At 33.5% G+C, this 18,207-nt stretch overlaps 1 protein-coding gene across 2 annotated transcripts in view; it reads right to left on the reverse strand.

Annotated features, from left to right (window-relative positions):
• The window catches only part of IFT74 (intraflagellar transport 74), a 135,170-nt gene that overhangs the window by 45,368 nt on the left and 71,595 nt on the right, over positions 1 to 18,207 (reverse strand). For both annotated transcript variants that reach the window (XM_027839330.1, XM_027839329.1), the window contains exons 11-13: positions 15,155 to 15,298; positions 8,914 to 8,954; positions 2,393 to 2,472 (exon numbers count right to left, since the gene is read on the reverse strand). In XM_027839330.1, the coding sequence (XP_027695131.1) occupies positions 2,393 to 2,472; positions 8,914 to 8,954; positions 15,155 to 15,298 (265 nt within the window). The remainder of the gene's footprint in view (positions 1 to 2,392; positions 2,473 to 8,913; positions 8,955 to 15,154; positions 15,299 to 18,207) is intronic.

The raw sequence follows: 18,207 nt of genomic DNA on the forward strand, positions 1-18,207 counted from the left end.
CTTTAACAAGTTTAATTATGTACCTTTCATACATGAATACCTGAGGGTAGCTAGTAAAGTATCTAGTTTTTTAACTAGACCCTAAGTCTCAGGTTTCTAACATTTTTATTTAATACCTATTTCCTATTTCATCATAATTGGGGAAATATGTACATACATATATCATTAACAGAAAAATTTGCATATCCATACAAGAATTTATAAGTATTTCCTTCTTTAAAAGTTTAGTAAATGAATACGTATACTATGGTCATAAAACACTGAAAATGTCGTTTTCTAAGAAAGATTGACTCAGTTTAAGATACTGTAACACCAATGTGCCATGATTCGTGGTTTTTATAAGTTCATATTTAATAATAGCACTCTTTCAAAATGACTCTATACTTAATTTTTTAAAAACATGGAACGAGATGAGAAACTATTTACTGAGTATGGCTAAAAATGAAGCAGAATTTTTGTCCAATTTAAAAAATAAGCTGTCTAGTAGTTCCAAAGGAACCATGACTTGAAGTTTCCTTGTTACTACTGATGGCTTGACTTTCCCTTTCATAATATAAGACTAATCTTCTATGGTAAATCTTATAAAAAACTCATCATTCTGAGAAATTCAGAGTATCTTAGTGTATGGAGTGAATCCACTACAGCTTACTTTTACGATCTGAAACGTGAGGAAGTTTGAAAAATAGTATATATTCTCATGACAATTTACAATTCTCTTCCATTATATCTTTATGATAAATTTGTGTTTATACTATGCAGGTATAAACACGCAAAAGTCTTGGTGCAATTTTAAGCTGTTAAAGTACAATGATAACAAATTCAATGTTACCAGATTCAGATATGAGTAAATGTTTAATCAATCTTGGAGTGGACCATGTCTACGATTTTGTAGGTATAAAAAACTTTCAATAAGGAAACTTCCTCTACCAAGAAAGATCTGTACTTGCTTTGTAACTGATAGTTTTAAGGAGTTGCCTGGGGGCAGTAAGAGGTTAAATGACTGTACCTAAGGTAAGCAAAAGCAACAGATCTAATAATTTTTTTTTTAATGCCAAGGTAAGCTTAGGTTAGACTGGGGTAGATAGACAAATGCTTTCCTGGTAAAATAAAGTGTGACAAAATAGAGAGGAAAAAGACATTGGACTTGGAGTAGGAACCTAAGTTTGAATCTCAACTGCTACTTAGATCACTCTGTTGGGTCTCAGTCTCCTCATCTGTAAAGTGAGGAAGTTGTACCAGCTGATTTCTAAGTATCCATCTAAATCTAGATTGCATGGCTTACATTTTTGTGAACAAAAAGCTCTCTTGGTTAAATGTTTTTTGTAGGCTTGTTGAAGGATAATTTAAAGGGGAAAACTGGGTAGAGGGGGAGTAGGAAATGTTGAGTCCCATAATTTCCAGTATAATATAAAGATGTCCTTGGAGTTTACAGGTACTTTGGAATGGTAGGGAGATAGGGAAAATGTATAACTCAGAGTGGGGGTGGGGGAAGAATACTGCTCAAGAAAAATCTTTAACAGAGATGTGACCAAAAGGAACTCACTTCTAGTGAAACTTTAGTGTCCTGTATCTCCTCCCCAACTTAGAGGAAATTAGCTACATTTTTATTTTCAACAACATTCATTTACACTGGTATATGTGTATGTGTGAGAGACAGAGTGAGAGAGGACAAGTGAAAGCAAGAGCTTGAAATAATTGGCAAATTCATTATCATCTAATTAAACTTGTAGCAAAAATGACAATTATTTAGTGAGTTTTATCTTTATTACAGACCATTAGTTATCATTCACTAGATTTGCATGTTATAAGTGCATTTTAATTATATAAGAGGACTATAATTGATGTAGTCAATTGAGTGCTGGAATTGTTTCAGGAATGACACAAAGTTCTGCCTCCCATACTCAATAGCTATGTGACCCTGGGCAAGTCACTTAACCTCTTTTGGCCTTAGTTTCCTTATCTATAAAATGAAGAGGTTGAACTAAATGGACTTTAAGGTCCTTCCAGTTCTATAGAAAGCTTTGGCATTAAAGTATAAGCAAAAGTTTAATTCACAAATGTGCTAAACGTTTGCGCCTGCTGCTAATTTTTCTTTATACCTAACACATGCACACACTTATTATTTAGGAGTATTTATATATTTCTCTCTTTGGATGGTTTTATGAGGAAACAATGTTTTTAACTCAAATGCTTAAGATTTTGTAATGTAAAGCATTTAAAAAGTAAATGTATATTATAAATCTGAAAATATAAATCCTCATTACATAACTGAAAAGTATTTCAAGCTTGGTTTATGATAGAAAATTTCAAAAAATGACTAGTCTTACATGAATATTTACCCTTAATTATTAAGTACTTTCTATTTCAAATTCTAACAATAATAATTATTTACCTTGGTGCTCCTCTAAATCCATGTCAAGCTGCCGAATTTCTTCATTAAATTGGTTAATTTTTTCTTTTATGTCTGTTAACCTAGCAAATGTAAGAATAATTATTTTTAAAAATAACGTACAACTTTTTTCTGGTTTGTTTTACACACATAAATACTCATTTTATCTAATAGTTGTTAAATTCAGGATTTAAAAAAATAATCATATGAGAAAAGGAAATAGGATTGGAGTAAAAATATTTGATGAAAAGTAGATTGTTGCATTGTAAAAAGTGCTAGATTTGGAGTCAGAGGACCTGAGCCCCAGGCACAAATATGTCATGATCTGTGTGATTTTGGACAAACTATTTAATGTCTCAGTTTCCTCATTTAGACTAAATGCTACTACGGCACTTTGTAGTTCTAAATTTATGGTCCTAAAATGATGATATGAAATGTTCCCTGGAAAATCAGCTCTGTTTAGCTTGTATACATTATAAAATGTTAAAGTTAGAAAGGACCTAGCTCATCTAGTCTAAAGCTCTTATTTTACAGAGGAAAATAATGTTTAGAAGTGAAGTGACTATCCTAGTTTGTAAATTAAAGAACCCAGACTAGTGCCTGAGTCTCCTGATCCCCAATCCAGTGTTAGTTATACTTTATAATTAATAATCAGCTCAATTTATCCTTTTGTCTCTAGAAACAATACTGTCCATTTGGGAGATTAATAATCCTTTCCAGATTTCTTTTATGAATTTGAGAGAAGTGTTTAGTAAGAACCACTTAGTCTTTGGGCAGTAATACCAGCAAGGTTTTAAAGCAATGGTCTCCAAAGTGTAGCATAATTAAGAAGTATGCTAACATTCGACAAGAGAATGTGCATCCAACCCTTCCTGCTAGATCTAATTGAGGGGTTTATCTCCAGCACAAACACATTTGCCCTTCATCCATTGTTGTCTAATCTACTTCAACCGTTATACACAGAACATCAGCCACTGAGTGCAGTTAAAAACCTAATCACAACTCAGGCACCTAAAATAGCAACTGTTCAGGTGCCACTGGAAAATGCACTACCCTCCAGCAAAATCAGCCTCTGCCTCCCAGGTTACCTTACAGCAGCTGGCGTACCTCAGAAGGTATGCTTTGTGCTCCAGGGTAATGACCATAAGAAAGGGTTCTACCCATTCTGTTTTCATTATGATTGAGACAGAGTGAATCCCACTGGGTGAAAAAGTATAATTGGGTTGTGATCCATATCTTCACTGCAGATTCCATTATATTATCTTACCCTAAACCTACGCTTCTTCCAAACTCCTCCATTTCTGTGGGGGACCCTATCATCCTTCCAGTCACCAACACAATTCTTCACACAAGCCCCATAGTTAATCAGTTGTCAAATGCTACTATTTCTACCTCCATTACAACACTCTCATTTATCCCCTTTTCCCTACCCAAATATTACCATCCCAATTCAGTTCCTGTTCACCTCTCACCTGGACTACTGATTAGTGTCCCTGCCTCAAATCTCTCCCTTCTCCTACATGCCTGCAAAAGTGATTTTCAACAGATCTGACCAAGTCAACATCCTACTTAACAAACTCTAGTGATTCTATATTGACTCTAGGATCAATCGATCAGCAGACATTTATTAAGAATATAAACTTCTCTGGCACTTAAAGCTGTTTGAAACCTTGCCCCAACTTACCTTCCAAATCTTAATTATATATTACTCTCCCTCCCTGTCCTTTATGGTCCAAACAAACTGACTTTAAAGCTGTTGCTCACACACACAAAAACAAAACAGAATTATTCAAATATGAATAGTCGAATAAGATATAATACTACCATTTGTAAAAACCACATAAACAAAAAGGCACTTACATGCATTTTTTCTACTAATTTGAAATCAGAGATAACTAATTTTTACTTTTAAGATTTTGCAATATGTATAGTGAACACCTACAAACATAGAAACTAGACTCACTGAAAAGTGAGTATATATTCATATATATAATATTCACTGAATATCATAACCTATTATTTGATTGTTGTGCTGTGTATCTTTTGATAAAAGGTAGCTAAAAGAAAAAAAAATTCACTTGTTTGGTTAGCTACAATGATTAAATTAACTGAATAATTAAGTACTAATAAGTAACGGTTATTTACAAGTCTGCTCTTTTCCCCAGGACATTTGATTGCATTGCTCTCATTAATAAATATTGTTATTAATAATATTTTAATGATGACAAAAAGGTTTTTGTACTATTAAAATATCTTAAAATATTACTTATTTCAATATTATCTTATTCCTTTTTTTTGTTTTAAATTGTGCATATTAGTAGTACAGTGGTAAATGTATATACTTTGCAAATAAATAAATATACATATATTGGGATTGCTTGCTCAAATATTCTTCTACTGATAAAGGATGCAGTATCCAAAAATTTTGGAGATCATTGCTCTAAAATGTACCCCTTTTAGTAACAATTTTTCAGCATCCCCACTCTATGTATATTTATTTGCAATTTATGCATGTATAATACTGCATTAATATACTGTGTATATTACAAAATATGTACAAAAAGATGAAAAATGATAATGAAATAAACAATATTTTAAAATTTTTATTTAATAGCAGCATAAAAAAACTTTTCTTCTCATTAAAATAGCATTAACAGTATTTTTTCAAGAGAAAAATGTGATACACTTCATTATTTTTCAAACAATCCCTGCATGTTCTAGGGGATATATAAATAATTTGTCAGCATAATTAATTGTGTGGTGAATCTGATCAATGGACCTAGCTAAGCAACAATCAATCAATCAATAAACATTTGTTAAGTGCCCACAATGTGCCAGGCACTGTACTAAGTGCTGGGGATACAAAAAAAAAGGAGGCAAAAGACAGTCCCTGCCCTCAAGGAGCTTACAATCTAATGAGGGAGACAACATGCAAACAAATATTTACAAAGCCTACGGTATACAGAATAAACAGAAAATAACTAACAGAGGGAAGGCACTAGATTAAAGAGAGGTTGGGAAAGGCTTCCTGGAAAAGACAGAATTGGAGGAAGAGCATCTCGGGCAGGCAGGACAAACCAGACCAAGTGCCTAGAGCTTAGAGGAGTGTCTTGTTTGTGGAACAACCAGGAGGCCAGTATCACTGGATGGAAGAGTAAAGTCTAAGACTGGAAAGGTAGGAGGGGCTAGATTATGATGGGCTTTGAATGCCAAACAGACCATTTTGTATTTGATCCTGGAGGCAACTGGAAACCCCAGGAGTTTATTGAGCAGGGGGATGGGTGACATGGTTAGACTTATCTTTTAGGAAAATCACTTTAGTGGCTGAATGTAGGATGGACTGGAGTGAGGAGAGATTTGAGACAGGCAGATCCATCAGCAGGCTTTTACAGTAAGGTGATGGGGGCTTGGGTGTCAAAGTAAAGCAACATATGAAATGTTGCAAAGGTGAAATCAACAGATCTTGGCAACAGAGTGAATATGGGCATATGGCAGTTCCAATATATTTATAGTTATTTATAAGTTACGTAAGTTTGGCTTATTTGAATACTTGGTTTTAATTGTTGTCATGGTGGAAAAAGAATACTATTCATAGCACTTATTTGAAACTCATTTCTCAATCTCATCTACCAATTACATAAAAGTTTTAGTTAATACTTAGATAGTAAATTCACATTTGCCCCAATGTCAGTTATTCTTATAAACAAATTCAAATTTGTAACAAGTAGATTAAAAACCAATTAAAATTCTTAATTTGGAAGATTTTTAAACAAGTTAGAATTATTCTGCTTCTAAATTATTAAAGTGTGTGGATATAAGAATTTACATAAGTGACACAACTTTTGGCAATAAAACCACCTAACAGTGGGAACATTTCCAAATATCCATTGCCTGATGTTCTCTCCTTAGCACAAGTTCTTTTCAAAAAGAGTTGCTTTTTCAATCACTTTTCTGACAACCCAGAAAGACAGGCAACTAGACCTAATGAATAAAGCCAAAAGGCATTCCCTGGTGTATGAGTTATCAAGATATGAACAAACATCATGAGAATTGAACAGTATTCACAACTACATAAAAGTGGTTCCCAATGACTACCAGTAAGAGGAATGCAAATCAACATAACCCTGAGGTTTTACCGGACACCAGTAAATAGGTAAAGATGACAAAATATGAGGAGGGTCATTTTTAGGGGGATGATGGTGGAAAGACAGACAGACTCCTGTGATTTATTTCGTGAATTCAGGGATGGCTTTAAGTTTGCAGACTTTGAAACTAAACTGGTTAATCTCCAAAATGTTCACATGGATCCCTGAGTTTCATTTTTGTCACTGTATCCCCAATGCCCAGCATAGTGTTTGGCAAATAGTAGGAGCTTAGTAAATGTGTGTTGCTTGAAGATGAGAGAGAGATTTAGTGGGAAAGGTACTGAGATCTGTAACAGAGATCAAAATATATCTTTGCCTGCTCATCCTGTGGATCTCACTCTGTCCTACCAAAAGTAAAAAGAAAGGCATGGCTCTTACTCACTGGCTACTGTCTTTCGTCCCTGGGCTAATGAAGAGGCACTAGAGCCATAAAGTTATCAGGGTTGTAGAGTGTAAGAACTGTGATGTGTGTGAGAGTTTCCTAATCACATCTGTATAGGTGCCACAGATACCTAGGTCTTGATTGGGTTAAAACCATACACATAAGGAATGATACCAGGCACAGAAGGGAAGATTTTGGGAGCCTGGAAGAGGGCAGAAGAGCAGAGTAGGGAATTGTTAGATGACAGTAAGTGGAGTGTGGTAGGAATTTGTGTGAGACAAGACCCATAACTGGCTATCAGGAAAGTGGGATCTGACCTACCTTTACATGCTTTGATTAGTTAGTCACAACACTCTGTGAGTCATCCTATGAACCCCACTTTGAGGACTAAATCTTTAGGCTAAATCTTTCTGATTAACCACTGTTATCAACAAGAAAAATTTTTTTAACACAACCCAATACATATATATATATGTATATATATACATATATATACATGTATATATATCTACTAATTTATAAATCTAGTAAAACTAACTTATAATATCTACTAATTTATAAAATTATATACATGTTCATACTAATAATTATGTACATTATAAAACTTATAAAGAATAAAAATGTAAAAGGGATAGGATGAAAATGAAATAATATTCAATCTTAGAATCAATACAGAGCCACTGGATTTTATAGAGTAGAGGAGTAAAGTGGTCAAAACAAATTTTAGGAAAACCACTTTGGTAGCTATATAAAGCAGAGGTATTAACCATGCAGCTTGCAACATTCCTAAGTGGGGCCTGAACCAAATTAAAATGTAACTGAGAAATATTTGACAAAATAAACAAAACTATAATAAAACACAGGTGATATTAACATGTAGCTTTCTAAGTCAATATGTTCTCATAGAGATCTTTAGGTACAGTTCTAAGTGGCACATGTTTCTATTTGATTTTGACATCATTAATGTAGAGAATGTATTGGAGAGGAAAAAGACTTAAGTCAGGGAAACCAATTAGGAGACTGCTGCAACAGTCCAGGTCAAAGGTGATGAGCCCTGAACTGGGGAAGTAGTTATATGAGTAAATAGAAGTGAACCAATAAAAAAGATGCTGTGGAGGTAGAAACAATAAGATTTAGCCACTGACTGAACATGTGGGTTAGGGGAAAATGAGAAATCAAATACCAAGACTCCAAATCTGAGTGATTAGGAAAGTGGAGGATCCTAAAATGAAATGGAGAAGTCATGAGGAATAAAAGGTGAAGGGGCAGAGCTGGGTTAAGGGAGAGCGGATATAATGAATTATGTTTTTTGACACCTTGAGTTTTAGAAAACTACCAAAAATAAAGACAGAAATGTCTCAATAAACAGTGCATGATGTAGGACTAGATTTAAAGTGAGAAATTAGGCTGGATAGAGAGATTTAGAAGTCATTTGCATAGAGATAATAATTAAACTAATGGGAGCTGAAAAAGTCACCAAGTGAAAGAGGAAAGCCTGGCTCTGGACAGAGTTTTAGGGTATACCCATAGAAGGAGACTGAGCATAAACAATTAAACAGGCAGAAGGAAAACCAAAAGGGAGAAATGTCATGACAATTTAATAATAATAATATAGTAGTAATAATAATAACTAGCACTCATACTGCACCATAAGATTAGCAAAGTGCTTTACAAATATTATTTGTTGTATCATTTGATAAAAACAACCCTAGGAAGTAGATACTATTATTATCTCCATTTTGCAAATGAGAAAATTGAAGCAGACAGAGGTTAAATGACTTGCCCAGGGTCATACAAAGTGTGTCTTAAGTTAGATTTGAATTCAGGTCTTCTTGATACCTAGTCTAGTTTACATTGTCTAAATTTGCCTATTCTGTGAGGTAAAAGTATTGATGTTATCAATGTGAACCATAATATGAGCAAATATAATAATTTTAATCTCATATTCATTCAAAAAATAAAGGGTAGGAAATGGACATAAGGAAAATGATACTTACTGCCTCTCCATGCCTGCTATTTCCTGATTATCTTCTTTAACCTACAAAGCACAATAAAATAGTATGTAAGGAATGAATACTCAAATGAAGCTAGTAAATAACTAAAATAATGGAGAAAAATCAAACAGCTCAAGCATAGATTTTCCCCAATACAGTATATAGCATTGAAATGTTAAATCTGATTTACCTTTTTTGAAACCTATATAATTCAGTAAAATCCAATTGATAGATTTCAAAGGGGAAAAACACAAAAGGGACTATGCCCAGGTTTCTCTTTTTTCTTTAAATAAGGGGTGTGAACTACCACACCTGAAGCTTTCTTCTTAGTACTGCTGGGTAATGTGGCCCTCAGACATGTACCCTAAGGTACTTTTTTTAAAAGAGTCATAATAGTATTTCATTTTCTCAATTGTATATAGATAATTTTTAGCATTCATTTTTACAAAATTTTTAGTTCCAAAGTTTTTTCCCTCCTTCCCTCTCCTATCCTCTTGCTAGAATGATAAGCAACTTGATATAGGCTATATATATGTACAATCGTGTAAAACATATTTCCATATTAGTCATAGTTGTGAAAGAAGAAACAGAACATAAGGGAAAAAAAACAGAAAGTGAAAATAGTATGCTTCGATCTGCATTCAGAGTCCATCAGTTCTTTCTCTGGATGTCGATGGCAGTTTCCATCATGAGTCCTTTGTAATTGTCTTGGATCATTGTATTGTTGAGAAGAGCTAAGTCACTCACAGTTGATCATCACACAATGTTATTGTTACTGTGTACAATGTATTCCTGGTTCTGCTCATTTAACTTGGCATCAGTTCATACAAGTCTTCCCAGGTTTTTCTGAAATCCTCCTGCTCATCATTTCTTATTGCACAATAACATTCCATTACATTCATATACCACAGCTTGTTAAGCTATTCCCCAATTGATGTGCATCCCTTCAATTTCCATTTTTTGCCACCATAAAAAGAGCTGCTATAAATATTTTTGTACACATAGATCCTTTTCCCTTTCTTATGATTTCTTTGGGATACAGACCTAGTAGTAGTATTACTAGATTAAAGGGTATGTACAGCTTGGTTGCCCTTTGGACATACTTCCAAATTGCTCTCCAAAATGGTTGAATCAGTTCACAAGTTCACCAACGGTGCATTAGCATCTCAATTTTCCCACATCCTTTCCAACATTTATCATTTTCCTTTTTTGTCATATTAGCCTATCCTGATAGATGTGGGGTGGTATTTCAGAATTGTTTTAATTTGCATTTCTCTAATCAAAAGTGATTTAGAGTACTTCTTTATATGACTTATAGTTTTGATTTCTTCATCTGAAAACTGCCTGTTCATATCGTTTGACCATTTATCAACTGGTGAATGGTTTGTATTCCTTTTTTTTAAATGGCTTGTATTCTTATAAATTTGACTTACTTCTCTATATATTTGAGAAATGAGGCCTCTATCAGAGACACTTACTATAAAGATTGTTTCCCAGCTTTCTGCTTTCTTTATAATCTTGGCTGCATTGGTTTTATTTATGTAAAACCTTTTTAACTTAATATAATCAAAATTATCTACTTTACATTTCATAATGTTCTCTATCTCTTGTTTGGTCATAAATTCTTCCCTTTTCCATATATCCAACAAGAAGACTATTCCTTGCTCTTCTAATATGCTTATGGTATCACCCTTTATGTCTAAATCATGTATCCATTTTGACCTTATCTTGGTTTATGGTGTAAGATACTGGTCTATCCCTAGTTTCTGTCACATTGTTTTCCAGTTTTCCCAGCAGTTTTTGTCAAACAGTGAGTTCTTATCCCAGAATCTGGGGTCTCTGGGTTTACCAAACACTAGATTACTATGGTCATTTACTACTGTGTCTTATGTATCTAATCTATTCCACTGATCTATCACTTTATTTCTTAGCCAGTACCAAATAGTTTTGATGATTACTATTTTATAATGTAGTTTGAGATCTGGTATTTCTAGGCACCTTCCTTTGTATTTTTTTCATGAATTACCTTGATATTCTTGACCTTTTGTTCTTCTAGATGAATATTGTTATTTTTTCTAGTTCTATCAAATAATTTTTGGTAGTTTGATTGGTAAGGCACTGAATAAGTAAATTAGTTTAGGCAAAATTGTCATTTTTATCATACTGGCTTGTCCTACCCACAAGCAATTGATATTTGTCCAGTTGTTTATATCTGACTTTATTTGTGTGAAAAGGTATTTTGTAATTGTGTTCACATAGTTCTTAGGTTTATTTTGGCAAATAGACTTCCATGTATTTTATACTGTTTACATTTATTTTAAAAGGAATTTCTCTTTTTATCTCTTGCTGCTGGACTTTGTTGGTCATAAATAAAAATACTGATGATTTATGTGGATTAATTTTACATTCTGCAACTTTGCTGAAGTTGTTAATTATTTCCAGTAAATTTTTTAGTTGATTCTCTAAATATACTATCATATCAATTGCAAAGATTGATACTTTTGTTTCCTCGTTGCTTATTCTAAATTCTTCTATTTATTTTTCTCTTTTTATTGTTATAGCTAACATTTCTAGTACAGTATTGAGTAGTGGTGTAATGGGCATCCTTACTTCACTCCCAATCTTACCAGAAAGGATTCTAGCTTATCCCCATTACAGACAATGCTTGCTGATGGTTTTAGAGAGATACTGCTTATCATTTTAAGGAATGCTCCTTTTATTCCTATGCTTTCTAGTGTTTTTAATAGGAATGGGTGCTGTATTTTGTCAAATGCTTTTTCAGCATTTATTGAGATAACCATATGATTTCTGTTGTTTTGTTATTGATATGGTCAATTATGATGATAGTTTTCCTAATATTGAACCAATGCTGCATTCCTGGTGTACATTGTACCTGGTTATAGTGTCTGATCTTTGTGATATATTGCTGTAATCTCCTTGCTAGTATTTTATTTTAAAATTTTGCTTCAATATCTATTGAAGAAATTGGTCTATGGTTTTCTTTCTCTAAAACAGCTTTTCCTGGTTTAGGCATCAAAGCCGTATTTGTGTCATAAAGGAATTTGGTAGGATTTCTTCTTTGCCTGTTTTTCCAAATAGTTTATATAATATTGCAACTATGTTCTTTAAACATTTGGTAGAATTCGTTTGTGAACTGATCTGGCCCTGGGGATTTTTAATTAGGGAGTACATTGATGGCTTGTTCAATTTCTTTTTCTAAGATGGGGTTATTTAGATATTCTGTTTCCACATCTGTTAATCTAGATAATTTATATTTTCATAAATATTCATTGATTTTGCTCAGATTGTCAGATTTATTAGCATGTAACTGGGCAAAATATTTCCTAATGAGTGCTTTAATTTCTTCTTCATTGGTGATGAGTTACCCTTTTCATTTGTGATATTGGATATTTGGTTTTCTTCTTTCTTTTTTTAAATCAAATTAACCAGTGACATCTATTTTATCGCTTTTTTTCATAAAATCAGCTCCTAGTTTTATTTATTAGCTCAATAGTTTTCTTACTTTCAATTTTATTAATCTCACCTTTAGTTTTCAGGATTTCCTATTTGGTGCTCAATTTGGGATTTTTAATTTGTTCTTTATCTATTTTTTTAGTTGCATACCCAATTCATTGATCTGCCCTTTCACTATTTTATTGATGTAATAAGAATTTAGAAAAAAAAAATTTCCCCTAAGTACTGCTTTGCTGCATCCCACTCATTTTGGTATGTTGTCTTGTTATCCTCTTTAATAAAATTATTGTTTGTTTCTATGATTTATTCTTTGACTCACTTATACTTTAGGACGATTATTTAGTTTCCAATTAATTTTTAATCTATCTTTCCACTGCCCTTTGTTAAATGTAATTTCATTGCATTAAGATCCAAAAGGGATGCATTTAATACTTCTGCCTTTCTACATCGGATTTTGAGGTTTTTATGACCCAATACATGTAGATCCTGTATATTGCTGGGAATAAGGTATACAGTTAATCCCTTCCACACTGTGGGGGTCAGGGGTGTGGTACCCTCATGATCTGGAATATCTGCATAAAAATTTTTGGCCCTCCCTTCATACCAGAAAAAAAGTCTGAATTATTATTGGAATTATAAGATAAAATATGTTGATATTATGTGATACTATACATGTATTTTATGCATTTCTGAGTTTCTAAACTTTTTCTGTGTCATCTGCTTGCTTTTAGGTGTCATCTATGGCTTCTTACAAAACTCCTGAAAAACTCCATTTAATTTCTTATGCTACCTCAAAATATATTGAAACCGTAATGGGGAAAGTTATGATGTGGAAGGGATAATTGTATATTGATTCCCAGATGGTGACTATGAGGCTTATCAAGTAGTCTGAGACCTTGAGAGAATAGGACTGGACAATCAAAGTCTTCCATTTCCAGAAAGACTCACCTAGAATAGACTGCTTTTTGATACAATTCTGACTCTCTCTGATCCCCTCTTATTCCTACCCCTAGCTCCTACTTCAGAGTGCTCCTTAAATCCTGGAGAAATAGTTGAGGTCCTCTTCAATTGGCAGGTTTCCTTTCCTTTGTGATGGTTCAGATTTCTTCCCCCAAAATATACAAGTTCAAAGCATTCTTTAATTACATCTACCACATGGAAAACACTGGTAGTAGCAATAATAGAAGGCCTTAGTTATAGTCTAAAAACAGATAATGGAATAACGTTTCCAAGGGAGGGGGTAATCTCCCACATAGTGGTCATAATATATAAATAAAGAATTTTCCAAAGATTTGCAAACTATTAATAACCATATCAAAGAATGGTCCAAATCTCTAATAATAAGAGAAATGCAAATCAAAAGAACCCTGAGATTTCATCTCTCATCCCTCAAAGTAGGAAAGGTGTCAAATCAGAGGAGTTGTAGAAAGATAGATACACTAGTACATTGTTGGTAGAGCTATGAACTGGTATAACTATTATCAAAAACAACCTGGAATTTTGAAAACCAAGTGACTAAAATGACTATACTCATTGACCCAGAGATTACACTGTTAGGCATATACCCCAAGGAGGTCAAAACAAAAAGGTAGGTTTCATATACACCAAAATATTTATAGTAGCACTTTTTGCAATAGCAAGGAAGTGGAAACAAAGTAGGTGCCCACAGATTGCAGAATAGCTAAACAAATTATGGTACATGAATGTGGTAATGGAAGACATTGCTAATCCCTCTTAATACTAGTTCTTTCACACATTATGTATCTCCAATTTATCCTGTATATAGTTTATTTTTAAATAGTTGTTTGTATGCTAACTTTCCCATTAGACCATCAGCTCCTTGAGAGCAAGAATTATTTGCCTTTCTTTGTATCCCCCTAACCCCCAGTATTTAGCACAGTGCCTTGCACATAATAGGTGCTTAATGAATGCTTGTTGACTAGCTAACTGAATGTAATAGGAACTTACTGTACTGAAAGAAATGAGTATGAAAATTACTGAGAAGCACGGAAAAATTTACATGAACTGAGGCAAAATGAAGTAAGCAGAACCAGGAGAACAATATACACAGTGACTACAACAATGTAAATGGAGATGATAACTAATGATATTGAATTATGTGAAACTATAATGACCAAGCTTGGCTCCAAAAAAAATATATGAGAATATACCTTCCCCTACTCCTTTCCTGAAGTAAGGAACCCTCCCCACAGGTAGGGGATACTGAATATAATGTCAGACTTCTTTTCATGTATTATTTAGTTTTGTGGAATATTTTTTCTTCCTTTTTTCATACTTTTTAAAAAATAAAGGATGGCATTCTCAAAAGGAGCTAAAGGGGAGCATGTGGTCAAAAATAGGTGATGTAAAAAATCAATAAAAGTCATTTTTAGAAACACATAAATTCAAATTTGTATCTTATAAAATGTACATTAAAGGAAGATATTAATGCTTCCAAACAGTGAAGCAAATCATGGAAATTATAAAACTACAAATCAGAAGATATGGTTTATTGTAGCCATAAAACTGTGAGAAAAATTAGTCAATTTTATATCAAAAAAGTGAATTTCTACCTATTTCGACTTATTATCAAATATATCACATCAAGTTTAAATGGAACTGACCCTTAAAGGAAAGGTATTCAATATTTTAAGATAATAAATGAGTGCATTCATTGCTCAGTATAGCATAAGCTTCTTGGTTTCCTTTCTAATTCTTTTTGTGAAAGTTAAGACATACCATAAACATATATTATAAATATTTTTCTTACTTGTTTAAGTAATCGTTCTCTCTCTTCCATTGGGGACCCCATGCTCTTGTCTTCTGCAATCATTTGATCTCGATGAGACTCCAATTCATAAAGTTTTTCATAAAGAAGTACAGCCTCCTGTTTTACCTGGGAGTGTGCTATTTCCTAAAGAGAAAACAAAACTATTTACTTCGGCATTGACAACAAAATAGATTTTGGACTACAAGTATGAGCTAAGTTGAAGAGTTTGTCACCACCATCTTAACCAATTATGATGAAAAACAAGCATTTATTAAGGGCCTAAATATTTTCTAGGTACTGTGCCAGGTGCTAGAGATACAAATCCAAAGAGTGAAACTATTCTATTCTCAAAGAGCTCATGTTCTAATGTATTTAAAAAATATATTACGTAGAACCTAAGTGTCAAACATGCAGGCCCCATTAGCCTAATAATTTAGTTCAAAATTTGATCAGTGACCTCTTGACCTCTATATAGCCTGCAAAACCCCCATATGCAGCCTAAACCAGATTGAAATGTAACTGGGAAATATTTAACAAAATGAAAATATGATAGAATATTGATAATGCTATTATGTGGTTTTCTAAGTCAATATACAGTCTGTAGGGATCCTTATTTAAGGCTCTGTTTCTATGTGAGTTTGACATCACTGATATAGGGCATCCTATTTTGTAATTTATGGGAATATTTGTATATGGTGATGTTAAACTATGAATAAACATAGAAACATTTTATTTATATTTAGTTTTAACAATACCACAGTGCATTTATATAGGATGAGTCAAAAATTCCTATGAACCTACTTAAGTCCTTTTTAGCATGGGTTCACAAGAGATTTTGGCCTACCCTGTACAAACAGTCTGCCTGGTTGGTCAGCTGACAGTTGGTCACCTGTCTATATTCTAGGTGAGTCTTTCTGGAAATGGAAGATTTTGATTGTCCAGTCCTATTCTCTCAAGGTCTCAGACTACTTTATAAGTCACCATCTGGGAATCAATATACAATTATCCCTTCCACATCATAACTTTCCCCATTGCGGTTTTGATATATTTTGAGTTAGCATAAGAAATTAAATGGAATTTTTCAGGAGTTTTGTAAGAAGCCATAGACAACACCTAAAAGCCAGCAGATGACACAGAAAAAGTTTAGAAACTCAGAAATGCATAAAATACATGTATAGTATCACATAATATCAACATATTTTATCTTATAATTCCAATAATAATTCAGACTTTTTTTCTGGTATGAAGGGAGGGCCAAAAATTTTTATGCAGATATTCCAGATCATGAGGGTACCGCACCCCTGACCCCTACAGTGTGGAAGGGATTAACTGTATACCTTATTCTCAGCAATATCCAGGATCTACGTGTATTGGGTCATAAAAACCTCAAAATCCGATGTAGAAAGGCAGAAGTATTAAATGCATACCTTTTGGATCTTAATGCAATAAAATTACATTTAACAAAGGGCAGTGGAAAGATAGATTAAAAATTAATTGGAAACTAAATAATCATCCTAAAGTATGAGTCAAAGAATAAATCATAGAAACAAACAATAATTTTATTAAAGAGGACAACAAGACAACATACCAAAATGAGTGGGATGCAGCAAAGCAGTACTTAGGGGAAAATTTTTTTTTCTAAATTCTTATTACATCAATAAAATAGTGAAAGGGCAGATCAATGAATTGGGTATGCAACTAAAAAAATAGATAAAGAACAAATTAAAGATAAAGAGAATGAGCCTTTGGAGGGAAAAAATATCTTCCCCTTGAACATATCAGAGAGGTATTCTTCTATGAGTAGAATATCACTCTCAATTAATAATAATAATAATAATAACAGAATAAAATAAGTTAGTGAAGTGATCAGTGCTGCAAATTTGAACTCATATACTCTATGTACTCAAATACAGTATGCACTCTTCAGGTGGTCTACTTGTCTTTATCTTCTTATTGCTCTAGATAACTTTCTAATAACATAAGTTGCAGAGAAGATGACAACTTATATTGATAAGGAGAGTTTCCTCTTTTGGAAAATTCCTTAAATCACTGATATTAGAGGTCCAATCCCTATGGCAACTTAGGTTTCCCTCTTTATGGCATATTCACTTTTCTTACTCTACTTTTGCTCATGCTATCCAATTCAGCAATTACTGAGTGTCTTCTATGTGGCATTGTGCTACAAGGGTTTTAAGCTGGAATGAATGAGGTAACAGAGACAACAGGTGCAGATCATTTAGTATATTTAGTAGAAAAATAAAGGAAAATGGTGGAAAGGCAGAAGGGACAGCAGGTTAAAGTAAATATTTTTTTTTTGTATTTTGCTAGGCAATGGGGTTAAGTGACTTGCCCAGGGACACAGAAAGTGAGTATCAAGTGTCTGAGGCTGGATTTGAACTCAGGTCCTCCTGACTCCAGGGCTGGTGCTCTATCCACTGCACCACCAAGCTGCCCCCTAAAGTAAATAATTTTTAATAAACATAAGGGAGACCTGAGCATTTTAAAAGCAGAAGCTATAGAGCTAATGGAGTGGTAGATAGTAAAGATACTTAAAAAGAAGGAATTAGATCAGGAGCATAATCTCTCAGGAGTTGAGAGGGGAATGTGATCTAGAACTCAAGTGAAAAAATTAAGTTTTGGGAGAAGAGTAGGAGGGATGCCTTTTCTTCGAAGCCTGGAAGAAAAGAAAAGCAATGCTGAGTTATCCCTTTGTATGAATGTCCTTCTCCCTGCCTGTCTGTCTATATAAATTCTATCCCTCTTATATAACCTAGCTCAAGTTCTACCGCTTATATGAAAACTTCCATTATGATTCTAGTCTGCTAATCTCTCTTTTAACTCTTTTATATTTACTGCCTGAACTAAATAATAACTTAACAGATTTGCTGAGCTGGAGAGAAGCACCAGAGAGCATGTAGTCCAGGACTTATTTCATAGAAAACAAATCTAAGGCTGTAAAAGGTTAAGTGACTTAGCTGAGATCATATGGCTCATTAAGTGATAGAATGTGTGTGTGTGTGTGTGTGTGTGTGTGTGTGTGTGTGTGTGTGTGT

Source organism: Vombatus ursinus, unplaced genomic scaffold (assembly GCF_900497805.2).
Source record: "Vombatus ursinus unplaced genomic scaffold, bare-nosed wombat genome assembly UNPS02014832.1, whole genome shotgun sequence".
In the NCBI taxonomy this organism is placed as follows: Eukaryota; Metazoa; Chordata; class Mammalia; order Diprotodontia; family Vombatidae; genus Vombatus; species Vombatus ursinus.